The sequence below is a fragment of the Vombatus ursinus genome, unplaced genomic scaffold, assembly GCF_900497805.2.
Source record: "Vombatus ursinus unplaced genomic scaffold, bare-nosed wombat genome assembly UNPS02014812.1, whole genome shotgun sequence".
Taxonomy (NCBI): domain Eukaryota; kingdom Metazoa; phylum Chordata; class Mammalia; order Diprotodontia; family Vombatidae; genus Vombatus; species Vombatus ursinus.
In genome coordinates, this window is record NW_020954590.1 from 27,969,591 (window position 1) to 27,997,409 (window position 27,819).

The following is a 27,819-nucleotide window of genomic DNA, read 5'->3' on the forward strand; positions in this document are numbered from 1 at the left end:
CCCCCAATCATTCCAGCACCCCCTGGGGGTGGTATCACCCACTTTGGGAGCCTATGCGAGAAGAATCAGTGTGAGGTAAGATCTCTCAATGGGACAGGAGTCTGAGGAAGTAGAATCTGGCTCAGCATGGAACATCTGTTTTTGGGAGTCCTGAATATCCTGATTAAATTGCTCTACTGCAGTATCTGTAAGGGATGTTGACTCTGGAATAGGTTGGAGTTCAGGAGATCAAAGTTCTGTTTTTCATGGGCACATTTTAGGGATGCATAGTCAATTCAGCTCTCACTGTGCCAGGTGAACTGAAAATCATGGATGCACTCCTAGACGCATCCAAGGGCTGCGCTGTATAGCTTGGAGGTTCTCTAAATGCACCAGCAGCATGAAGTCCAAAATGAGCAGCAGTGGCAACCACAGCTCTGGTGACTATGGGAGCACCCTTGGTGGCGCAGTGGCTGAGCTTATGTTTGAGTTCTTTTTTGAGGATGGCACCTATTCCCATTGGTCATTGGATAGGAACACTAGTATTGCCTCATCCTTGAGGTCTGGTACTTGCAGAGCAGGCAGAAGACCAGAATGGTCGTGCCCATCAGGACAGCTAGTGCAAGCAGTAGGATCCCTGGCTGAGCACATAGGAGATGCTGGCAGGGTGAACAGTAAAGGGCATTGAGATAGCTGCTCCATGGACTCTTCCTTTGTAGCATGAGCATCTAGGCAAAGTTAGAACCCCTCTTCTCTTAATACATTAAAAGTGATGTCACAACACCACTCTTCCCACAGTTCACACCTCTTTTGAAAGAGGGCAATAACCTCTTCTGGTCTAATCTGGCCCCCATCTGCAGGAAGTCAGGGATTCTAATTATACACTCACACAGAGCAGTCTGGTGGGCAGAGCTAGAAACGTTGCCTTGGTAAACTATGATCATGTCACTAGTGCTAACAATTTGTACTGGTGCTGATACTTCCCTACTCTCTTCACCTTTCTTCCCCACAAGGCATGGAACATCAAACAAGATAGCTTTAGCACCTTCCACCAAATTCTCCATAATACAGTTTTCCTTTCTCCCACCATATTAACTTCCTATCTATACAATCATTAAATGGAAAGTTTTCCTTTGTCCAAATAATGCAGCCATATAGCCCACACTTATGTGACACTTCGGCTGCTAGATTACTCTTACCAGTTGTCAGGGGGTGCAGCCTTGAAACCACAAAGTGTTCTACTTGCTCAGCCCACATATAAAAGAGAATGTTTGCATAGGTTTTGTGGGCAATAGCCATTTAAGAGAAATAATTCCATGACCCAATATACTGGCCCAGCTCTGCCCCCGTCATCAGATCTTCCAAATAAGTGTGATTCCTTATATTTCTAGTAATTTGGGGTGCTAGCTTCACAGTGGCCACTCTGTTGAGTACACATCAGAGCTAAATAGCCTGGCCTGGCTTGCTTTAGCCAATCCTGAGGAGTGGTCTAGCCTCTACTTAGAATCTTTTCAACAGATTCTTCAAAGAAAACCTGACATTTTCTTTTCTTTGGTTAGAGTTCCAATGCAACAGCATGACAAATAGCCAATGCCTAGAAAACAGGATTCCCAATGGTCTTATCATGACATGCCTTGCAGAACTGGGGAGCTATGCAAGATGCATAATGTTGATCTAAGTTACTCCAGCAACCCACTGCAACAACATGATGCCAAATGGGAATCTTACTGTACAGGTATCTTTATAAAAAAAAAAAAGGTGATTTATTGTCATTATCTTAGCAAAACCTTTGTCATTTGGTTTTCCAATGCTCATGGGTAGCAGGTCAGGTAAATGAGTCTTTTGTTTTCTCAGAGTTAGTAATTTCTCAGAGATTAAAACTAAAAATTCTATAACTGTTTTTCAGGCAGCTTATATACTTAGGTAAAGTCTGAGGCATAATGTTAGGGTGTTCAACTACCTCATGTAAGTGGCTGTTGCAAAAGTCTTTTTCTTGCTGCATGCTAGCTTTAGTTAATAAGGGGAAAATAGACCAAATTATATCCCAGAGGGCTTCACTAAAAGCAAACAGGACTCTGTCATTATTAATTAAATTTACAGGGCTCAAACCAGTCCATTTTTTAAAATTCTGCTAAGTTTAATGCCTCTTCCCATTCCCCTACTCTACCTAAGTACTCAGGTATCTTAATAGTAAAGGGGAATTCGTAGAAGCTGTGATCCTCTTAGTGGACAATGGCTCTCATTGGCTAGTTTCTGTATCCTTCTCTTGGGTAAATCATACCCTAGTGTGGGAGAGGTGTCCAGGCAAGCACATGTGCATTTTCTAGTTTAGGTGGGAGTTTTTACCATACACAGGGATAGCTTTCTGGATGCCCACAGGAAGGGGAATGAGTGTTATTGATAGAAATATAAAATACTTCTACAATTATTTCATGTTTTACTTGCTGCCCCAAATCATACTAATCAAGAAACACAGTATGGAAAATAGAAATGTGCACCTCTCAGCACAACACTGACAAGAAGAAATTACTAACAAAGGTAATCTGGTCCCCTAAGCCTCACCAAATATTTCCCACTTTCATACTTATATTTTATTCTTGCTTTACTAATATAAACATGAGTCTTAAAGCTCCCTTAGTTTCTTACATGCTTTTCTCCTAAAAGCAGAGACCAAATTTTATATTTCTCTTTATCCCTCACTGCACCTAACAATGCTTTGTTCAATGTTCAATAAATATATTCTCAAAGATTATTAGCATATTTTTAAAAATATAAATATGTATATGTTAAAGTAACAGAACATATCCCAACTCATTCTAAAACAAGACAGAATTAACTTACTGCTCTTTAAGTTTTGACATAATAGAGTTATGTCCATGATAGCTATTTTGTAAAGTATATGCACTCTTGATACTTGGACATTTGGTTTTTAATTCCCAATTTAATATCTAAAATTAACATTTAAAGTAAGACAGAAGAAAAATGAATGAAACTAGTTTTCAAATCCTAGTCACAAGGTACTAATTTTGTACTTAACGGATATTCATAAACCCACCCTCCAAAACTAAGCGCTGAAATTCTTATTTTTACCTAAGCAGGGCAAAATATCAAAGTAAACACTTCTGTGATGGTGACAATGGAGTTAAACTGGCCAGAGGAACTTGAGAGATTAGGTATGGACAAGAACAGACTCCAGTCCAAGAACAACTCCTGAGAGAAAACACAGGCCCTATTTCTTCCAAAGGGGTTGGCTGAAGAGAATGCAACCTAGGCCATTAGCCAGGGCCATATCCCTTAAAGGGAAGAGTAACATCTTTGTTACTTCAGGCCTTAGAATGCTAGCTAGACAGGGAAGGAAGAGTTACCCTCCCAGGATGCTCCATTGTGGTTGGGGTCTGCAGTCGGGGAGTTCTGTCGGATAGAATAAAATAACAGTACAGGGCAGGGAAAAGATGGTTCAATGCATATGTATGGCCTAGAGAAGGAGGGATTAGAAAAGAATCATAAACTTTTTTTTTTTATTATTGAGGCTGCTTCTAAAGCCTCTTCTTGAATTTATGATCCTTTAGGGGCCTCAATTTTCATATCTGTAAAGTAAGTAGGATTGGAATACATTTCTTCTAGCTCTAAATGCTATGATCTATGATTCTTTATTTCCTTGTCAGCATTGCACTGTGCCTACAGAACCAGGCTCTCACAGGTCAATGAGACGGTGAGAGGTCACTCAAGTCCTTTTCTAGCATGGTACTGCAAGTACTGCATTTGGAGTCAAAAAGACATAGATTTGAATCCCACCTCTGACACTTGCTAGCTATGTGTCAGTCACTCAAAATGAAGTGAAGCCCATGAAACCTGGAATTAAATTCAACAAATTTATTAAGTCTTCCAGGATGTTTTATTGATGTGATATGTTACAACAGCAAGTAGGAGTATGAGGCAATATTCAAACCCAGATTTTCCTGAAGGAATTATAAACTTTATCTTTGCTTTTATATCTTGTATTTTGTATCTGTATCAGTTTCTACTGTTTCTTTATGCTAAATTGTATAGTCAGATGCACCAGTCATGGTTATGGATGGTACAGAAGTGGCTAAGTCCTGAATTCATCATTCAACTGCGGTAATATGTCTCTGCCTCATTGGCTGCCATGGTCTGGACCAAAAGGTTAATAATTTATGATTTGGAGCTATGTCAATCTAGAATTAATAAGAGTTCTACATTAGAATTTTTAAAATCACATAGATCACACAGAGGTACTTTACAATTTATAAACAGGTTGCATTACAAAAGTTTATAACGTATTGATTGAAACTTGTTTTTGGAACCCAGGCTGACTCCTAGTCCAAGAATCAATATACTGTACCTCATTCAGAGTTCTAATCTAGGATATCAATAAACACTTTTCCCTATACCTACAAAAGGAAGAAGGACTTTCCTCTCCTTCCTATTTCTTTCCTCTTCCCTATTTGGACCCCCACCCCCAACTCCAAGCAACTAACTGGTGAGCTGGGAAAATAGAATGCCTCTCAGGAGTAAAGAAACGGATTGAAAGGAAAACAAGAGGAGGGTGGAGATAATGGGCAAAGACAGCTACTTCAAGGGTTAGCAGTAAAGAGATACAGAAGGATGTTCTTCTGCCAATATAATCCCCAAGACCAGGGGTGGGGAACCTGTAGCCTTGAGGCCACATGTGGCCCTCTAGGTCCCAAAGTACGGCCTTTAATAAAAGGATTTGTTCTGAGAAGTTTGGATTCAGTCAAAGGACCACACTTGAGGACCTAGAGGGCCACATGTGGCCTCGAGGCCACAGGTTTCTCACCCCTGCCCTAGAGTCATTTCTAGATCCCAGGTTGGCTTCTCAGTAACTCCCTGACCTTTCTTTCCATTAGCCAACCAACTCCCTTTCCACTGCCAAGGGTTCAGGCTCTTTCTTCAGTGCTGAGGGTTCAGCCCTTACACCCCATCCCTCTTTTTTTAAATTGTAGCCTAAAAGTAAAATTGCTCAGAGGTGCTAAAGGAGTTCAGGCATATAAAAGTACCAGAATAGATTTCAGGAAAAAAAAATACCCTTAGATATACAGCAATAACAGCAGCAGCAGTAAAACTGAGCTGCACAGCCAAGAAGTATGACTTCACAGAGGATGAGATGGCAGAGTTCAAGGAGGTCCTCCAGCTGTTTGACCAAATAGGGAATGTTAAAATCTTACACAGCCAGTGTGGGGGCATGATGCGAAAAAATTTCGCCAGAAACCTACCAATGCTGAGGTGCTTAAGGTCTTAGGGAATCCTAAGACTGTTGAGATGAATGTGAAGTTGCTAGACTTGGAATATTTTCTGCCAATGCTGCCAGACTGTAGCAAAGAATAAGGACCTGGGCACATACGAAGACTATGTTGATAAGGAAGAGAACAGCATAGTCATGGGAGTTGAAATGCAATATATCCTCATCACCCCGGGTGAAGTGTCGGTGGCAGGGCATAAAGATAGCAACGGTTGTATCAACTATGACGAGCTATTCCCGATGGCAATAAATGACTCTAACAACTCCCATTTCCACAAAAGAACCTCCTAACTTTCTCAGTGTGAAAATCATCCTCTTACTCTTAAAGCAACTAACTACATTTTCAGGGTTACCAACATCCTTACTTCCAACCCCCACCATATATCCTCTGATGTCTGACCAAGCTCTAAGTGTTCCACAGCACCTGCTTCAGCCGCCTTCACGGCTGCTGGAACAAATTATTCTTATCCATCCATTCCACCAGGTGAAGTCTTCACAGACTTGGCATATGAGTCTAAAACAGAATTAATTATCTTTCCTGCCTCCCCAAACTCACCTTTCTTTTCCTATTTCTGACTAGAGCATCACTATCTTGGTAAAGGGGGAGAGGAAAATCCTAAGCAAAGGGAAGAAGAGTGCTCAAGGGTACTAGGCTATGAATTCATCAAGTATGTCCATTCCTATGTCACAGTAAGCCTAAACTAGATAAAAACAACAGAAAGTTTATAAGGAACAAATTTTCCTTCAAGTAAAAAAAAGCAGAGGAAATTAAAGTATTTCTTACTTTCTTTAAGTAGCACAAAGTCATAATGAACTCAAAATATTTTTGCATAAAAATTAGAATAGAAGAACATTGATGGTTTATAAAAAAAAGTATCTCTCAAGAGCTATTTGTTTATATGATAAAGGTCAGAAAGTTCAATTTGCAGTGTAATTAATACAATGACTTTTTTATATGGGAGAAATGAGTTTTTCTTCTTTAATTTCAAATCTAATAAATATATTCTAGATTCACTACCATCTTCTTGAAAAAAATACTAAAGTTACACCAACATATATTAATGATTTTAAATAGGCAAGATTGGAACAGTGGTATATATTAATTTTAAAAAGCATTGTTTCCTAATAACTCTTAGGAAGAAAATAGCATATGAGTACTGACTGAGTTTCTAATCAATCATTTCCACAGTTATGCAGCTCATTTCAATTAAGATTGCCTTAATAAGTATCTATCACTGTGAATCTGGGTGAATATCACTGAGCATGATATTCAAAACTGGTACCCCAGAGATATAATCCTTTTAATGAAAGGGCTGTTTTACTTATATTTAGAGACTCTTTTCCTCTTAAAAAAAAAAAAACCAACTCATTTGCTTTCTAATTTAAACAGTTCAATATTTAGCATCTATACATTATTATAATTAAGCTACTTTGCTTTGCTAAATGTTCATTGGATCCTTAGATATGAACACTACTTCTGGAATCAACCTGGCTCCACTGCAACTAGACACTTACTTTTGTTCCCCTTTCACAGACAATTAACTATTTAAAAGATTGGTCTGCATTAGGAGAAAAAGAGGACATTTACCTTTAACAAGATGTTTATCATGGTTTTTGGCCCTGATTATTCTCATTTGATAAATTAGTTACTGAATGCATTTTAATCTTTATGGCTTATTTTTTCATTACACAAAACACACTTGTATTTTAACTAAGAAAGGTATAATCACTTGCTGATATCCTTTAAATATGGTCAGTTTTCACTTCTTCAAAATAAGAAAATTTCACACCCATACTTTTAGTAGGTAACTAATCAACACGAGATATGAAATTATTTTTAATAATATTTCATAGGAGTTATTCAGACATTTTAGACAATACAAAGTAACCAATTTAAGATGAGATTATATTAAGAGGCAAATTATATCAAAGAAAATCCCAATATCCTTTCCAAAAATGGCAAAGGAAAACATTGGACATAACAGAAATGAAAGATATTGGAGGGGAAAAATTCTATATGTCATGAAAATCATCCCTAATTCTTTGCCAAATCATTTCCTTTTTTAAGGAACCAATGTACCAACACACAGTGCTGAGTCTATCTCAATATCACTGCTATCCAAGTTTTACCAAGAAACCCTCCCCTAAAATTAGCAATACACTACAGAAAAAGAATTTCACTACTCAAGGAAATGGTAACGCTAGCAAATAAGATGTTGAATTTCCTATACATCAGGATAATCTAAATTTATCACATTTATCTTATGCAACTGCTGAACCTCAGAGATTTTTCAAGCTCTCCTTACCTAAAGGAATGTGAAAAGGCCTGCAATCTGCAGGAAGCCAGAGTAAGCATTAAAAAAGAAAGGAAGTTCTGATAAATCTAAAAGGGTTAAATGACCTACAATAAAAAGTGTCATATGGTCTTCACTGGGGAGACAGAGACAAAGACAAAGATAAATGGGAGAGAGGGAAAGGGAGAGGAGAGGAGAGGGAAGGAGGCTTAAAGACATATAGTTGACTACTATAAAGCTATGTTTAATTTTGTTTATAACTGGATTTATCATAATCAAAATCAATAAATTTTAGTCCTTTCAGAGTGAAACAAAAGTACAAAACAGACACACATCCACCCAAAATTATTCAGCCAAGACAATTCTAATCGCAAAACTACTTTTCCTGCAAATGGAAAACATGGAGATTCATGCACTCTGAAGACACTAAAATCTTACATGCAGACAGAAACACAACAGACTAAAACCAAGCTACCCACCAGTTTCAGCACTGTTCTAATCTACATGAGAAAAAATGCAACCAAAAAAGAAAAAGCTATGACACAATTTCATCAAAGTAGCAAGGCGAAGTCCATGGATTTAGTTAAAGTACAAGTGCAAATTAAATGACAACGGCTCAAAGTTAGCAAGATTAGACTCTAAGCAAGTAGGCAAGTTACAGCTCATAAGTTAATACAGACAAACGACTCACGACAAGCTAAAAATTATGCCATGGGATGAACAGGGACGTCCTGAAGTCAAGCCACTACTAACCGTGTGCTTCAGTATGGACTTGCACATCCATTCAACACTGATATTTCCTCATGATCACAAAAATGCTACTCTGAGTGAAATACTTACTCTGTATTTAACCTACTTAGAAATGAAACATGGAATTCACAACTATAATTTGGTAGACTGTGAAAATGAGATTACCATTAAAAGATTAAGAACGTTATGCCTCAAAATATTTTGGTTGCCCACTCAGGTTCACATCTCAAAGTTGCTGCTCCTTCAAACCAGCAAGATTTAAGAAGTAGAATACTTGCCATCATCACCTAGAATTTTCAGACCCTACCTACAAGTCTTAGGGAAAGTTCATAATCACAATAGTGAAGCCTTAAGATAACACTAGAAGGGACTTTTGATAAACTATGGAAAGTGGGGACATACTTTACATCTTCAAGCTTTTTGGTGATGACAGACCCAACAGAAGAAAAAGCAGCTGAGGCCTTCTGTCCAGCCTGAGACAAAGTTTCTGAAGTCTTCTTGTATCTATATTCAATTATAAGAACAGAGCAAAGCAAAGGTAAGTTCAATGAGATAAACAGAAGGAAATTAATCTTTTCAAATAACTCATTTCAAGTGTGGGGATATCTCAAGTTCAAATGCATCAATAAAATACACTTTTGAAGTCTCACACACACACACACACATACCTACCCCCACCCCCCCTTTTCTAACAACCTTCCCCTCACCACATCATGAGCCAAGGGGAAAAAAAAGTTCAGTCCATTGACTTTTTCAGATCCAGACCTTCTAAGATACCCTAGGAACAGCCGTGACAGACTAATGGCCTTGCCAAGGTCACAGTCTAAAGAAACCAAGGCAATCTTAAAGAAGACCATATAGCCAACCTAACTTTAACTTTAGACAAAAGGTCAAAACAAAAATATAATATATATATACTTGGTCTTCTTTTCCTTTTCCCACATCAAAAAGAGAATCCAGTCAAATACCTCAGTGTTTGCTATGGGCAAACGCTTATTTTCTCTTTACCTTAACCAGTAGAAAGAACTGGGAACGAGGTAGGTGAGACTAAGTGTTGAAACCTAAATGAAATCTGAGGGTCTAAATGATCTCTGAAAACTATTTACAAGGCTACAATAGAATTCATTTTAAGTCATGAGAGCTAACAAATGCTTGTTAGACACATGGCTTTCAGGAGAGAATATTGGTGTGTGGTCCATCTCTATATGACTACAAATGTGAAACTATGTCAAAGACGGCATGGTTTCCAAATCTTTATGAATGATGTTCTCTACTACTTTTACTTACTGTATCATAATCAAAAATGTTAAAGCAAACAAATAGAATTGCTTATAGTTACCAATCTGGGGGGGAAGAGTAAGAGTTGAGATGCAGGAATTATGGCAATGCAATTTCAGAAAAAAATCTATTTTATCATATTACTGATTAGATGATACATAAAATTACTGCTCACTTCATCACAAAGGAGAGACCCAGGCATAAATACTCATTTGTCTCTGCACTAGGCACAATCTGTATGCACCTGGGACTGTTTTTCATCTGTTATCTAAGACTAATGAGCAAGAAGAGCAGATTTGGAAAACTGATTCTGTGGCTACACACAGGAATAAATAGGTGGAGTTGAAAATGTATTGGGGGGGTGCCTTTGCATGTACCCTTCTTATCTCAAAAGCTGAATCAGAATGAAGAAAATGCACTCCCAAGGACTGAAGTGTGTTAGGAACCTACGCAGATGTGGCTGTCACATCTTGCCAGCCTCTGGCAATGTTCTGCCTTAGTTCCTGTAGTGAATTGATTCCAAGTTTTCTCTTGATCTCAGCTAGATGCTTCTCCTTGGCTGCTAACACTTGAGATAGGGTCTGTATTTCCTCTTCTACCTATAAGAAAAAGGGGAAAATATATAACAAGAATTAAACACAAGTTAGGGACAGAATATGTGCAAAATCTTCTAGATTTTCAATATTATCTAATTATCAATATTATCTAATTATCTAATTTTTTTCATCTGAAGGGATAAGGCCTAGACCTGTGATTTCATTGTTATAGGGAACTCCCAGATGAGAAAACTCCCTCTATCAAAGCAACACAGCACCTTCGCTGCAAATTAGAGTCTTTAAGAGTTGCCCATAATATGAGAGCTTAAGCAACTTGACCAGGGTCCACAGCCAGTATGTGTCAAAGGTATGGATGTGAACCCAGGTGTTTCTGGTTCCAAGGCTAGCTCTCCATCCACTATGTCATGCTGCTTTTTCAGCTATTTTTTTTTCTTTTTGCCATTAAACATACTTTTTTTGATATTTATATATGGTACCTAAGGAAGACTGCTATTAACAGTTATCAAAAATACAGGCAACCTATTAGTCTGGAGGAATTACTGCTCTCTCCCCAAATAGTTATTTTAATATACAACAGAAACCAGGCATTTTACCCTAAGATGAAATTTCCCAGTCCCACTATTTTGGGAAGTTTGTATGATTAGAGATTGGTGATAGAGCAAAACCTTGAACTCTACTAGGGCTCAATATAAATCTGTATTATCCTACTGTGTTGCACATGGTCCAAAGCATGGTACTGGGATATGATTATAACTGCCACGGTCATCCACAAGTGGGAAGGGATATTCTTAGGTGAAAGCTAGAGATGTGAAAAAATGAAGGAGAGCTTGCAAAAGCATTTCTTACTTTTTTTTCCTACCTTTCCCCATAGAAACAGGGTCTCATCTTAACCATACTTCCAAAAGACAAGCCCTGAATAATTTTCAGCTAATTTCTGAAAGTGATATTTAATTCAATCTTTTGATTATTTTTAATTACTCATACTGCTCATGAAAAATAAGTAATAACCTGTCCTCTTCTCTTTCTTTCCTGTTAACTCCTTATTTCCATTAAACAGAAAAAGAAAAAAAAAAAGTAGAGCATATGAGTTTGGTGCATAGTGTTGTGAGGGAAAGCTACTTTTCTGGAGACTGAGAATTCCTTAGATGGTATTAGTCAAGCACCTGTCTTTCACCTGGTCCAAATCTCTTTGCTGTTTTCTTACTCTGCACACAACCCAGTAGTTTAGGTTTTCCCAATGTGTTCTTACTTGGTTTAGAGATTCACTAACCAGACTCGGGCTTAGATTTTTAGTGTGTAGTGTGTCAATATGGCTTAATTCTTATGGATCTAGATTTCTCCAACTATAAAAATACCAGATGACTACATGGAACTTTATGAAACACTTACCTCATTTATGTTACATGCAACCAGGATTAGATGTAAAGTTAATAAATTTGCTCTTACAAGAAGGTCAAGCAGAGTCCCATGATGCTAGAGCACTGGGCAGAGTCCAAGGGGTCACACACCATCAATACTTTTTTAACCTTTATCTCCTCATCTAGAAAAATGGAGATTGCCCCCACAAGCCCTTAGGAAAACCTGGAGTTACCCTCTGGATAATCCAACACTGTATCTGAATTTTCAAAAAATTTCTTAGTATAAAAATTCATCATAGTTTAAAAGGCAGAACATGACTAAAAAAAAATTAAGACCATCTCCCTATCCTGACTGGGCTGGAAGTACATGGATTACTCATGGTCCCTATCACACTAATGATCAATCAAGTAGCTTTGACTTGCTCCATTTCTGACCTGGCCCAGTTTGTCCCCTGTGGGTACCCTGAGTACCCCCAAGAAATCTGAAATAGAAAGAAAGGTTCAATATACACCAAAATATTTATGGCGTCACTTTTATAGTAATAAAAGAACTTGGGGAAACAGATATCTATTGATTGAGGAATGGCTAAAAATATTATGAGAGATGAATTTAATGGAATATTATGGTAGTACAAGAAATGATACATATAGAGATATGAAAAAACTTATAAACTAATACAAAATGAAGTAATAGAAGCAGGAAAATTATATGCATAAAATAAATAGGAAAGTAGGTGGGGAACCAAAAGAGCATTCTGTCTTTGAAGTCGAAGAGAGACAGAATTATCCAGCAGAAGCTACAGAGATATTAGAGGGTGAGTACTGGAAAAGGCCATTGGATTACAACAATGTGAATGGGATAAAACAATCAAAACTGAATGCTGCAAAATTATGATGACATGGTTGGCCCTAAAGGCTCCTTCCCATACTTCCTTGCAAAGGTGGAGGACTGTAAGTATTGAACACAGCATATAAGGCCAGACTTTTTTTTTTTTAATTAAGTTTTCTTGAACTGATTTTTTTTGCTCCTTCTTTTTTAGCTTCATTATAACTGGTAGCTCCCTGGGAAGACAAATGGGAACGTATACACTGGGAAATGCAGGTGATGTAAAAACAAAAGATATCCAACAAAATTTTATTTTAAAAATTGTTAGGCAATAGGGCATTCTTTGAGATTTTTGAGTTAAGGTGGTGGTGGAGGGAAGAGAGAAGAGAAGACAGACACAAGAAATGTAGTGGAGGCAGAATAGACTAGGCTTGGTAAATGATGAGACTTTCCATCTCCTCACTCCATGCATTTTCTCTGGCTGTCCCCCATGCTTAGAATTTTCTCCCTCCTCATCTCTACCTCCTGTCTTCCCTAGCATCTTTCAAGACTCAACTAAAATCCTACCTTCTACAAGAAGCCTTTTTCAATCCCCTTTAACGCTAGTGCCTTCCCCCTAAGATTCTCTCCAATTTATCCTATATATATAACTTGTTAGTACACATTGTCCTTTAGACTGTAAGCTCCTGGAGAACAGGAACTGTCTTTTGCCTCTCTGTGCATCCCCAATACTTAGCACAATGCCTGGCACATAGTAGGCACTGAATAAATATGCGTTGACTGACTGGCTATAGGGAACTGAGGAAGATAAGAAGAGTCAAAGATAAGTTTTTAGCACGATGCCTGGCACATTGCAGCCTGACTGACTGACTACATAAAACTGAGGAAGATAAGAAGGTGAAAGATAATTTTAAAGTTTTTCATCAAGAGACTAAGCAAATAGCGATGCCACAGACAAAAAAAATGAAGTTGGGGCAGCGAGGTGGCGCAGTAGATAGAGCACCGGCCCTGAAGTCAGGAGGACCTGAGATCAAATCCGGCCTCAGACCAAACACTTGACACTTATTAGCTGTGTGACCCTGCGCAAGTCACTTAGCCCCAACTGCCCCCCCAAAAAAGAAAGAAAAGAAAAAAAACCAAAAAAGTTAGAAAGATGAACAAGGTTAGAGAGAACAGAGAACAAGCTGTTTTGAACAGAAGATCATGAATCTAGAGCTGGAAGAAATCTCAGGCCTTCAAGTCCAACTACTTCATCTTATAGACTCAAGCCCAGAGAGGCTGATTTTCCCAAGGTCACACAACTAAGTCTCAGAAACATTATTTGAACCCAAGCCCTTTGACGTCCAAAATCAACACTCTTTCCACTGTTCCACGCTGCCTATCCTATGTTAAACTTAAGTGCCAATGGGACATCCAGATAACGATGTCCTATAGACAGCTAGAGAATTGTGTCCAGAGCTCAGAAAAGAGATGAGGGATATAGATGCGGATGGAGATCACCAACTTCAAAGAGGTGTAGTTAACATCATGGAAGTGAATGAGATTGCTAAAGGAAAGAATATGAAGACAAGAGATGACCAAGAACAGACTTCTGAGGAAGACTCACTTTAAGAGGGAAGGCAGCAGAGTAGCCAAAAAAGGAGAGAGAGGAAAAGTAACTGGAAAAGACAAAGAGAGGCAGAGTATCTAGCAGAGTCTACAGAGACCCTGGAGAGCGAGTGCTGGAAAAGGCTGTTGGTGACCTTCAAGAGTGTGATTTTAAAAGAGCGGAGAGAGGGCTCCATGAAAATAGAAAGGCTGGAAGGAAAGTGGGTAGTTAGAAGCAGAAGCAAAGGATGTAGAAAACATTTTAAAAGTTTAGCAACAAAGGGTAAAAAACCTGGAACAGGTGCCAGATTGAATAGAAAGGTCAAGAGAAGGTTTTGGGGTGTTTTTTTTTAGGACCAACGAGAACTGAGCATCTTAGGAGGCAGGTTTTCCATTTATTAATTCTGGCCATTTCTTAGCTTGTCCTTATTAATCTTGACTACAGCCACATTTATGCCAGATAAGTGTAAAATTAAGGCAGCATTCTTTTTAAAAAGATTTTTGGCTTTGCCTCTGCAGGCTGCAGGGTTGAGCAAGATAGCTGCCTTCTTCACTTGTGCATGAGGTGGAATCAACTGTTTTCCAAAAAAAAAAATAAAAAAGGGTTTCTGGACAGGCTGCTCTCCACTGCAGTTTATCACAACAGGAAACTCTTCCTGTTATCTAGTTTAAACTCCCCATGCTGTCTTTTATACGCCTGTGATGCACCTACTACCACGGTCAGTGGGTACGTATACAAGCACACGCTGGGGAAACATTCCCAATGGTTTTTCCCCTTCCAAGATGATAGGTGAATGTGAAAGCTGTCCTAGGGTGTGCCCATACACCTACCAACACTCTATGTATGCCTATGAAGGGAAGAGAAAAAAAGTAAAGTGAGACTGAAGATACACAAAAGCAGGGGTGACAGGTGGAAAGTCTTAAAGGAAGCAAGAAGAAATGGGATCAAGGACGCAGTCAGAAAGAATTAACTTTAGTAAAGAGGAATGATCCCTTTTCTTCTGGAATCATGGGGAAGAGGGTGAAAGTGAGGCATGAGGCTAAAAATGTTGATGAATGGAGGAAGGGAGCTCACGTAAAACAGTCTCAATCTTTTCAGTAATTATGAGGCTAGGTCATCTGTTGAAATGGTGGAGGATCGAGATACTGTTGCAGGCAAAAAATGATAAAGGAAAAGATTCGGAACAGTTGCTGTGGGTGACCAGGTACGGAGCCAATGAGGTGAATAGGAGAATTTTTGAGTAGCCACTGGTATCTACACAAGATTACCATAAATTTGTAGTTGGTGAAAATAATTCAATTCTATTCTGGTGGTGCTGGAGAAAACTTTTGAGAGTGTCTTGGACAGCAAGGAGATCAAATCAGTCAATACTTAAAGGAATTAATTCAGACTATTCACTGGAAAATCAAAATACTGAAGCTTAAATAATTTGGCCACATAATGAGAAGACAGGTCTCATTAGAAAAGATTCTGGTGCTGGGAAAGATCAAAGGCAAAAGGAAAAGGTGATGGCAGAAGATGAAATGGATAGATAGTGCCCTGGAAGCAACAAACATGAGCTTGCACAGACTTCAGGAGACAGTGGGGGATGGAAGGCCCTGGCATGCTATGATCCATGGGGTCATGAAGAGTCAGACCTGACTGAACAACTGAACAACAATAGTAATAACACACACAAAGACACTTTGAAAAGCTACAAATACTAAACAAGGCATGAGAGGCTTTTAAAATTTCAATTAAAGGATAATAACTTGTTATCTATATTAAATTCTTCATGTTTTCAAACTAATTTTGGTAGACCTCACCACCAATGTATCTTTCCCTGCTTTGAAAGTGATAAAGTTAAATGTGGGGATTTGAAGAGGATAGTCGGTGACCTAGATACATCAATCTGTTCTCTGGTTTGTCCTACTTCTGATCCTTCTCTTACTGACCTCCCACGGGTTTCACACTTTATCATATCTACTATGAGTTTTTAAATGGGAAAGTTAACTAACTTCTTTTGTCAGATTCAAATGACATGACAAGTGCTTCCAAAAGACTGACAATAGCATATGCCTCATGAAAACATCTACTAAAAGATATAAAAAATTACAAGGCGGTAGTCCAAAGAAACAATGACAATGTTTCTAAAGCATTACATTGAAAAGTTATATAAGTGGACATTTATGAACTTTCTCACCACCATGCATCTGCTAACACTGCTCCCCCTACCCGGAATGTCCTAGCTCCCATCCTCTCTAAATTTCTTTCAAAGTCCACCTCAATTGCAAATCATCCTACAAAGTCTGTTTAAGTGTTATCTCCTCCATTAAGTCTTCCCTGATTATGCCCAGCAGGAACTGATCTATGTGTGTTCACATGCACACATACATCTCTCTGCATATGTGTGCATGTGCTCCTGTGTGTGCATGAGTCTCTGTATGCACATGTGCCATCTCTATGCATGTTTGTCTCTCAGTCTCTGTGTAGGTCTGACTCTGTATGTATGTATATCTAACTTCTCTGTATGTTGTGTCTGTCTCTGACAATTTTTATTTCTGTGTCCGTGTGTCGTGTGTTTGTCTATATTTCTTTCTCAGCGTTTGTCTGTGTGGGAGTATGCCTCTCCTTCTATTGTCTCTTGGTGATTCTGAGTCCATCTCTTGTTCTGTCTGATTCTCTCTCTCTCCTCCCCCCCCCAAAAAATAGCATAATACTGTTTGTATTTCCTGTGTGACATTTTCACATTCTATTTTGTATAGTGGTTGTTACAATATGTTTATGCGTTATCGCATCTAGACTGAAAAGTCTGTGAGGGCAGATGCTGTGTTGTATGCATCTGTATCCTTCAGAGTATGCCTTGAATGTAGTAAGTGCTCACTAAACATTTGATGAGTAAATTAATAGGTAGATAAATCACTAGGAACTTTTTTTAAAATTTGTTAAAATATTTTCCTGATGTCTAACTAAGTTCTACTTCATGTCACCTCATCTTCCCAGGACAATGATGAGGATTGACTTTTTTTTTCCATTTTGTGTGTGTGTGTGTGTGTGTGTGTGTGTGTGTGTGTACGTGTGTGTGTATATATATATATTTATATATATATATATATATATATTTGGGGGGGGCTTTTTTGGTGAGGCAATCAGGGTTAAGTGACTTGCCCAGGGACACACAGCTAGTAAGTGTCAAGTGTCTGAGGCCACATTTGAACTCAGGTCCTCCTGACTCCAAGGCCAGAGCTCTATCCACTGTGCCACCTAGCTGCCCCTAGGATTGACTTTTTAAAAATACAAAATGGGCTGAAGTTTGTTCCATGGTTTCCTCCTCTGGCAAGAAAAGACCGTGCTCTACCTTATCCCTGGAGTTTGGTCTTCTCTTTTCAGGTTACTCTTCTAGTTGGATTAAATTTTAGTTTATAAGAGAAAACAGTTTAACTTGAGGTTTTACAGATTCTTTAGCAACACAAAAGGTAGACCTATTCCTGGCGGTGGGGCACACGAGAGCATTGTCAAAATAATGGTTCTTTACCTTGGCAAGTTCCTTTCTTAGTTCTTCCTGCTCTTCGTCTGACAGGGTCTCTGCAGCACTGATTGTAGCAGCAGCATCTTCCCCTTCTTCAGGTACTTGGTCCGTTTTCAGCAGACCTTAATAGGGTTTAAAAAACATGCAAAAAAATAGATTTGTAAAACTGAGCTACTTGGAGGTAAAAATTGTGCTACCGGGATCCTGTATTCCAAGCAAAAGGACTAAAATAAAGATAGCCAGATTAGGAATTTGCCCTCTTCCCATTTAGTACCAGAACACTGGCAAATAAGCCCCTGTGCCCACAATAAAATTTTCCTGATGCTCAACAGACCTGCTTTCTGTTGGGGACATTCTGACAAGATGCTCTTGCCTCTGAAACCTTTCGGTTGACTTACAGGACTACCAAAATCAAACAGCATATGATAATAACAACACTAACAACTCACATATAACAAAACGTATATATGTGCATTGCCAAAATGCAGGACCCGGACAATAAATGTTGTGGCAAAATATGGGAGGCAGAAAATTTTATTTTAGCTAAAAAATAACAGGAAAGGCTTTCTTGAGAAGATGATAAGGAGCCAGGCTTTGAGGACTGGGTAGGATTTGAATAAGTGATTTTTTTTCTGTAAAAAAATAAACCATGATGTGAAAGGAAGACTAATGGATTTAGAGACAAAGAACCTGGGTTCAAATTTCAGCTTTGAGCAAGTTATTTAACTTCCATGGGCCTCACAGTCTCATCATTTGAAGGGTTGGAACAGATAATATTTAAGGTCCATTCCCCCTCTACAAATATGATTAATTTCTTCTTTTGAGCAACTGAATTCCTTTATATGTTTCTTCATTGGTCCTTATTTTACATCCACCTCTTTTGTATTTTCCAAGTGTGCTGTCCAAAACTGCCCAGAAAGCTACTCCAGAAAGCAGATGGGCACTGCTGAGGATTATTGGAGTTTCTACATTAATAGAGGTTTTGTTTGTTTTTGCTTTAGGAGAAAAAGTTAGATTACTGATGATATAAATTCCCTTTAGCTATCAAGGTAAATAAAGGACCTAAAGATGCTAAAGAACACAAAGGCAGAACTGTCCGCAACTTGACTGATCACACCAAGAATGAACCCAAGATTATATGCTAAAGGTCTAGGAAATAAAACTCAGTAATGACAGGCTCTGTCTTTTCCATGTTAACCATGAGGTGGCAGCAAATCACCAAAAATATAGCCATTTAAAGGGGAGGCAGAAGTGAGAAAAAGATCAAAACCAAGTAAAATCTGAAAGACCACCTAGGCTAAATGTCATCAGGTAGTGAACGCAGGCAAAAGGAGCTGACAAAAGCCGAGCATCTGTAGGATCCCCAGAGACAAAAACATTTCTGCACCTGAGGCAAGCACCACAAACCAAAAGAAGCATGAAAGGTGCCCTCACAGCTGAGAGGGAGACTGAGACCCCAGGACACCAATCTAAGCGGTAAAGATGTCAGGATACTATGTGATCACTGCTGGGGAGGCTCCTCATCCCCAGAGGAACTTACCTTGGCCCCAACTTATCTTTCCAGCCTCCTTATTCATCACTGTTTTTCCTATACTCTACAATCCAGCCAAACTGGCTTTCTCTATGTTCCTTACCCACATTGTTCCATCTCTCACCGCCATGCCTCATCACCGGCCATCTCCCATGCCTGTGGAATGCCCTCCCTTCTCACATTACACTCACAGAATCTCTCACCTCCTTCAAGTCACATCTCAAGCTTTTCCTAATCTCCCATAATTGCTAGTGCCCTCCCTTTCAAAACTTCTTGTGTTTTGTTTAGTACTTATTCTGTATACACACATGGATTATCCCCCAACAGAATGTAAGCTCCCTGAGGGCAAAAACTGTTTCATCTTTTGTCTTTGCATCCCCAGCACCGAGTACAATGTCTGCCACACAGTAGAAGTTTTAAAATGCTTATTGATTCTCATTTTCACTAATTATTCTTAATAACCAGGAACCAAGGTCAGTTGTTTCTTCAAAGAGATGTCAAAAGTAAGATGAGAGTCAGCATAAGGCAGTATATAAAGTTTTAGATTTGGACTCAGGAAGACCTAAGATCAAATCCCACCTCTGACACTGAGTAGATATATAAATAACCAAGGACAAGCTTCTGAGTCTCAGTTTCCTCATTTGTCAAATGGGGCCACTGGAGGATAATCTATTTAAAGCACTTTGCAAACACTAATAGAGTTGTCATTTTTCTTATTATTCATCATCATCTAAGAACGCTCACTACTGGGAGTTGAAGTAAAGTAGTAACAATTAAAACAAAACAGATGTTTTGGGGGTTAAGGCACAGAAGAGAGTGGAGGAGCCCAAAGGGGGCCTTTAGGCCAACATCATATCAACCAAGAGAAAAATAAAACCTTTGAAGTATCATGAGAGGGCAAGAAGAACTTTATGGATAATCTAATCCAACTCTTTCAATTTACAGGAGGAAAATGAAGTACCAGAGTGGGGAAGCAATTTGCTCACGGTCACAGAGGAAGGTGAGCTTAATTCTCAGTTAGCTTAATTTTAAGGCTGAGCTAAGACAGGTCAAATCTCTGATATCCCTAGAGACCATTCTGTCCAATACTCTCTTCTTAGAGAAGCCAAATAAGGCCAAGTTATTGACCCAGACCTCCTGACTCCTAGTATTTCTTAGCAATGTTGTATAAATTTAGCATTCCTCATGGGCCCTGACCTTCCAAAGCACCAACGACCAAGGGTGAATAACTGGGCGGGTGAGTTGGCCCTCACATTCTTTCAGGTACACTGTGGACTCTATCTCCCCTGACTCACTAGGCTCCTGTGGTCAGAAAAGCTTGAGAATGACAAGTGCAACAAGCCTTTACATAACACTTTTTTTTGGGGGGGGGGGGCCTAGGCAATGGGGTTAAGAGACTTGCCCAGGGTCACAAAACTAGTGAGTGTAATGTGTCTGAGGCCAAATTTGAACTCAGATCCTCCTGACTCCAGGGCCACTGCTCCACCACGTAGCTGCCCCCATATAACACTTTAAAGTCTGCAAAGCACTTTTACATGATTATCTCATTTGACAAAGCAAGGGAGAACAAAACTTTATGAGAAAGAAAAGGTCCCTGGAATGGGGAATGCAAAGGTATCCCCCAAAAGGCATGTCTTGCAGTAGATCTTGAGGCTGTCTCCCTTCCCTTGTTTTGCTGAAAGGATTCCCTCTTAATGGGGAAAATCCACTTTCCAGACTACTACTAGTCCTCTAACCACAGAAAAAAACATGTTGTGAAATGACTCCTAAAGAATGGTAGCTGCTGTTAGTACTCTTAGCCCTAGGCCGAGCCAGAGCCCGAGTCCTACTAGCTAAGGCCTCTCTGCCTTCTGGCCCTCTCCACCTTCTTTTACCTAAGGGACTCTAAAGTCAGAAGCAGCAGTGCCAGAGATGCAGTGCTCTCCCAAAGAGACCTACTCTTAACCTCCTATGACTGGTTGGTTTTCCTCCACTCTTCCTAGGGGGAAGACAAGAGCTTCAAGAGCCCTTTTAATTACCCATCCTGGGACAAAGGTTTGACTGCCCCACCTTAGTTCATATTCTAGGAATACCCATCAATCAATGAAAATAAGGGCTCTCCCTTATACACTAAAATGGAATGAATGCATCAGAAGCAACATCAAAATTAACTAAAATTTCCTAAACACAACTTTCTGAACTTTTCTTTTTCTTTTTGAAGATTTTATCCCTACCTTTTACAACCCCTCCCCAAAAAGTAGTCCTTGTTATATGAACAATCCTGGATCAAAGTTAGTTATTATTAGGGGTAGATAGGTGGCACTGTGAATGGAGCACTGGGCCTGGAGTCTGGAAGAGTCGAATTGGAATCAGACCTCAGATACTTAGTAATAACTCTGAAAAGTCACTTAACCTCTGTCTGCTTCAGTTTCCTCATCTATAAAGTGGGGATAACAGCATCTACCTCCCAGGGCTGTTGGGAGGATCAAATAAGATAATATTCGTATACAGTGCCTGTCACATAGTAGGTTCTATATAAATGTTAGCTATCATTATTATTGCTCAACCTAGTGTGGCAGCTATGTAATTTGTCCATACCAGGAAGACAGGCAGCTTGCCTTCTACTGCCAGTGAAAAAATGTTCCCCTCCCTTAGGATGTAAAGTCAGAGGAAAAGGAACAAGGAGAAAGATTCATGAGCAAAATGGGCAAATTATAAATGTAAGGGGGCACTGGTCCACTCTTTGTTTTCTTCGGAAACTGTATTTCCTGGAAACCTGTGCAGATCTCAGCAACAGAAATTAAAAACAACTAGTTCAAAAGAAAATAATCCCCAAAATGGGAACAGATATGGAGTAAGAGAGAGAAAAGAAATATGCGGAAACCCTAGCTGCAACCTAGCTCTGAGTTCCTGATTGTCTGGTTGTTATTTTGGGAAACAAGGTTTCTCTATTACCCTCCCACATTCCCTGACAGACACCCTTTCATGAATGCCCTAGCCCTCAGGCCCAAGCCAAAAACAAAACAAAACAAAACAAAAACAAACAAACCCAGAACATCCAATAATGCTGCTGGGAATGCTAACTTAGCACCTGTCATGAATAATTTGAGGTATTTTCCTTCCCCCGTTATTGTACAGAATAGAATAAGACTTAAGTGGTTAGTAAGGAATTGAGGCCAACATTGCCCCAAGAGATATATATAGCTTTGGAAAATTGGTGGGGTGAGTGTGCTTGTTGACTGATTCCACTCTCAGGTATTTGCACCGTATTCTATCTTAAATAAAGATCCTTTGCTTTCCTCGTATATGAGGTAACTCACTCCTCTTGGGAAGAAGAGGCCCAAGGGAAATGTGGGCTCAGGCACCGCGGGCTGGGATAGAGTGAGCATATCATGGACCTGGTTTCAACTTCCATAGCAGTAGAGAGAGGCAAGGAGCAGGCAGAAGAAGGCCGGTGTAGAAGCCAGGACACCACACTGACCACCGTCCGGCTGCGCTGACATCACTTCACTCGGAAGCACTTCAGCTTCCTCATTCCTAAAAAAGTCTCACTCCCTTCTCAAGAAGCTTCAGTTGCTCCCTACTCCCTTTAGGACATATTACACACCCTTCTTTTTGGCATTTCAAGTCCCTTGCAATCTGGCTTCTACTTATTTTTCTAAACTTTACATCCACTTTATACTCCAGACAACCTGGCTGTCTCTCGTCCGAGGTCTCCATCTCCTATGTCCATCCCTTGGTAAGCCTGTCTCCTAAGCCTAGAATGCCATCCCTCCTCACCCGTCCCCTTCAAAGCTCAGTTCTGCCTCCTCCTCCTAGAAGAGACCTTTCCTGATTCTCCCAGACGTTAGTGGTCCTTATGCCTTCTTTCAAAATTACGTTGTATTGTTTTATACTGACCTATTTATATACATATTGTTTTCCTCTTTCTTCTTGTACCTTTAGAACAGAGACATATTTCTGTCATTGTATGCCCGGTGCTATTTTCCTACATGGCTGAACTATTCTGAACTTCCCCATCATGCCCCGGGAATTTCATTATCCTGGAAGATCACTCCAGCCTTGGAACCCATAACTCATCAATACCCTCTGCCCCTGGGACCCCTCTCTTTGACAGGAAGATAGAGAGTGTCTCTCATAACTTCCATTGAAGGTGGGGGCCTAGGTCAGCCATCTCTTCATTTTCCACCTCGTAGTATTCTTCTGGATGCCTTCATCACACCCGCACTGGGTATCTTTTGCTCTCTCCCTCCCCCCATCCTGGCCAACTTTTCAGCTTGCTTTTGTGTGTAGTCTTCGCCCCATTAGAAAATAAATTCTTTTCGAGCAAGGACTATCTTCCTTTTAGTGTTTGTATTCCCATCATTTAGCACAGTGCTTGGCACAGAGTAGGCACTTGAAAATGTTACTGTCTATGACAGTGCCTAGTGCATTATAGACATGATATTTGAATTGAGCTCCTTCATCTATAAAATTAGAATAATATTGGCACTACCTACCGCATGGGTTGGATGAGGTTACTAAGAAAGCAATTTGTAAACCTTAAAGTTCTATATAAATATGAGCTATTTTTATTAAGGTAGCATTTAGCTGAGTGCTTCTAGAAAGTGAGGTTTTGTAAGAAAGGGGGCAGATGATAGAACATAAGACAAATCCATAATAATGCAGCACAGGTTGTGTGCCAAGATATTGTTAGAAAGGAAGATCAAGTGTATGGGGTGTTATTTGGGGAAGACTTTGAAGGAAAAGAGTTTGGACCTGAGAGAATGATTTGTTCAAGGGAAGCTTAGGAGAAAAGGAAAAGCTGCAGTTAGAGATGAGTTAGGCCTCCAACACTGAAATCCCAGGAATAGGTAAGTTCACCAAGGAATAAAGTATAGAAAGAGGGGGCAGAACCTTGAGAAACATTTAAGAGGTAAGAGAAAGAAGATTAGCCAAAAGGCGAAATCCTTGAGGTAAAAGGAGAACCAGAATACTAACAGGTCACACAGCATTAAAAAGAGGTTTGCAAATAGGAAAAAAAATGAGATGGTCAACACCAAGGAATGGTTTTTTTAAAATTGGCAATTAGGTCACTCATGAGAGAGCAATTTCAGCAGAGTGAAGAGGGACAAAAGTCAAAGAAGGAGAGGAGACCAGCTAGAGAGCATGAAAATGTTAAAGATTGTTTCTGTTTGTTTGTTTGGGGTGGGGGGCATATTTGGAAAAGAGATCCGAGCATGTTTACAGGCTGAGGCAAAATAGTAAGTAAAAAAGGAAAGATGCAAGAAAGACAACTGAGAACCAGTGATGGTGCTAGACTATAGACAAGGCAAAAGAAAGAAAGGGAGCAATGGTAAGGTGGATAACTCTGAGATTAAGAACCTAAGAAATGTGGAAGGATGGTATCAGGTTTATTGTAAAGATGGTAGAACAGAAATTGGGAAGAGTGATGTTAGGACATTCATTCAGAAATATCCTAGAGACAGTTAAGGATAGGATACTAAAACAAAGGGATTACAGGACCATAAATTTGGAGTTGTACGTGGCCTTGGAGCTTACACAATTCTAGACTTAGAAGCTGGAAGAGACCTCAGAGGTCATCTCTTGCCCAATTCCCTCATTTCATAGCTTGTCCCAAGGCCACACCAGTAACAACTAGCAGAGTTAGTTTTTTAATCCAGGTCTTCTGATAAACAAGGGTTATTTCAAAGGCACCACACTGCTTTGAAAGGTCAAGGCCAGAGTTCTAGATTTGTATGTCATTTGTAAAAAGAAAGACTGGGGAGGAGGAAACTCAGGAGATCAAAAGCAAAGTACAAAAAACTTACTTAAGAAAAGAGGAAATGATTAAGAGTATAAAATGCCACAAAGAAACTTGAAGAGGGGGAAAACTAAAAAGGCCACTTTCATTTGGCCAAAAAAAAGGTCACCGAGGACTTCAAGGACAGAATCAAAACGAAACAGTCAAATAGTGACAAACAGACCATGGTCACCCACTCAAGTTTAACCATTAAATGTAGAAAAGGAATAGACACTCGTCCACCAAGTCAAGTCAACAAGCAGTAATGAAGCTCTTACTATGGGTTAGGTACTGTGCTGAGCAAAGTGAGAGGCAAAGAAAAGCAACTGAATTCACATTTAGTTGTTTTTTGTTTCCTCAAGTATGTAAGACATCTGCAGCATGTTAAACGAATGGAAGGGAAAGTGGCCAGTGAAAAACAAAAGATTAACAATGAAGGAGTGGGAGGGAGAGTTGGAACAAGGACCAGGATGAGTCAGAAGGAATCAGGAACATGAAGCACAGGTACAAAGTTGACTTCTAAAGGCTAGTTTCCTCTTAAACTACAACAGGAAAAGATAGAATAAATAAGTAAAGGAAACTGAAGTTTCTGCATAATCTCCCTAAAGATTTTTGGCCATTAAACATTTAATTTGTTATATGTTATATTATCTTTATATGTTAATACTATGTTTATTACTATAAATCTATTTATAAATATTTAATTACATCATTAATTGCCTCCTTCCTCCAAAAAAAAAAGTTTTTGTAGAAAGATGTGTGTGATGCTACATACTGTATGCATTTTCAGAATTTTTCTATGTAGTAATCATTTGTGTGCTGTGTTTTTTTTTCTCTCTTAAAAAATTACTACTTGTTCCATGGGGTGGCTGTCTGGGAGGGGGAGGAAGAGGGATACCTGGAAGACTACAAAGATATAAGAAACAGAAGATATCAATAAAAGTTTATTTTTTTAAAAAGAAAGAAAAAAGGAAGTTGTGTTTGAAACTCATAATTTGTGTAGCTATTTAAAAATCTGCTCTCTGTCAACACCTGTTCTCTAAGGTTGATGCTTCAAGGCAAGGCCCAGAAGAAGTAAAGCCTCCATCAGGGTTTCCTGTCCTATTCCAGCAGATATCTGACTTTTTTTTTTTTGGTTAGGCAGTGAGGTTAAGTGACTGGCCCAGGGTCACACAGCTACTAAGTGTTATGTGTCTGAGGCCGAATTTGAACTCAGATCCTCCTGACTCCAGGGCCGGTGCTCTATCTAGCCACCTAGATGCCCTACATATCTGACTTTTTCTACTCTCAGTTTCTTCAACTGTTAAATGTGAATAATAACAGCTCAAATCAAGTAGGATTGTTGTGAGAATAAAATGAGAAAATATTTGTAAAGCATTCACAGCACAGTGCCTAGCACACAGTAGGCACTACATAAATGTTTGTTTCCTCCATTTGTTTCCTCCTAACTTCCCTTCCCCTACAGCACAGAAAATCCCTGAGGGTTGGAGGGCAGCAGTGACAGAAAGCCAACCCACTGACTCCCAGTCTAGATAAGCATCTTAATAATAGCTCACATTTATTTGATATTTTAAGTTCTGTAAATGGCTTCGTGTACATTTTTCCTTTTGCTATATTTACAACAACCCAGTCAGGTTGGTGCTATTATTATCCCCACTTTACAGATGATTAAATTGGGGTTGAAAGTCACCCCATTTCGCCTCAGTTTCATCATCTGTAAAACGGAGATAATAACAGCACCAACCTGACACGGTTGTTGTAAATACAGCAAAAGGAAAAATGGGAAAGTGGCTTCCCATGGTCATACATAGCTACAAATGTATTGTAGCTTTCAGATCTACAAATAAGAGAACAAATCATGACCAAACAAGACCAAATCACAGAAGAGAAAAGTGGACAGTTTGAATTACATAAAATTCAAAAGTTTTTGCATAAACAAAACTAACAGCCAATATTAGAAGAGAAATAGGTAACTGGGGAGAAAATCTCTGTAGTTAGCTTCTATGTAAAGGTCTCATCTTCAAGATACATAAAGAGTAGATTCAAATTTGTAAGAATATGAGCCATTCCCCAACTGATAAATGCTCAAAGGATATAAATATGTGATTTTCTATGGGAAAAATCCAAGTTATCAATATCCATTTTTAAAATCCTATAAATCACTAATAATTAGATAAATTAAATCAATACTGAGGTTCTACCTCATTCCCATCAATCTGACAAACTTGACAAAAAGGGAAAGTTAAAAATGTTGTCGGGACTGCAGGCAAACCAGGCACATTAAAACACCTCTAGCTGAGCAATGAAATGGTACAGCCATTATTGAAAACGATTTGGAACTATACTCCCAAAGTTACTAAACTGTGCTCTTATTCCACGATTAGGCCTATACCAAATGTACAAAAGTATTTATAGCAGCTCTTTTTGTAGTAGCAAAGAACTAAAAATGAGGGTACCCATCATCTGGGGAATGGCTTAACAAATTATGATATATGAATGTAAAGAATACCATTGTGCTCTAAGAAATGATGAATGGGACAGTTTCAGAGAAACCTGGAAAGACCTGTACGAGCTTTTACAGAGTGAAGTGAGCAGAACCAGGAAAACAAGGTATATAATAATAATGACACTAAAGACAAGCAACCTTGAAAAGAGGTTAAACAAAAACTCTGATCCATACAATGCCTAACCACAATTCCAGAGGACCAAGGAGGAAGCATGCTACTCATCTCTTGACAGAGAAGTGATGTGGACTCAGGGTGCAGAATGAGATATATATTTTTGAACGTGGCCAAAATTTGGAAAGTTGTTTTCTTTGATTATGAATATTTGTGACAAGGATTTATGTCTTTCCTTTTTTTTCCCAATGGAGATAAGAAGGCAGGAGAAAGACAAAAATAGATTTTTGTAAGTTGAAAAAAACTTCAATTTACAACAGTGCTGGATTCACATAGAGGTAGCTAAATAGGTGGCACAGTGGATAGAGCATCAGGCCTGGAGTCAGGAAGGCTCATTTTCCTGGTCTCAGACATTTACTAGCCATGTGACCCTGGGCAAGTTACTTAACCCTATTTGCCTCAGTTCCTTATCTGTAAAATGAGCTGGAGA

General features: G+C 39.1%; 1 protein-coding gene across 2 annotated transcripts in view; it reads right to left on the reverse strand.

The window, feature by feature from the left end:
- Window positions 1-27,819, reverse strand: part of LOC114054063 (tumor protein D52) — a 135,426-nt gene that overhangs the window by 14,223 nt on the left and 93,384 nt on the right. For both annotated transcript variants that reach the window (XM_027877139.1, XM_027877140.1), the window contains exons 2-4: window positions 17,426-17,541; window positions 10,033-10,181; window positions 8,707-8,808 (exon numbers count right to left, since the gene is read on the reverse strand). In XM_027877139.1, the coding sequence (XP_027732940.1) occupies window positions 8,707-8,808; window positions 10,033-10,181; window positions 17,426-17,541 (367 nt within the window). The remainder of the gene's footprint in view (window positions 1-8,706; window positions 8,809-10,032; window positions 10,182-17,425; window positions 17,542-27,819) is intronic.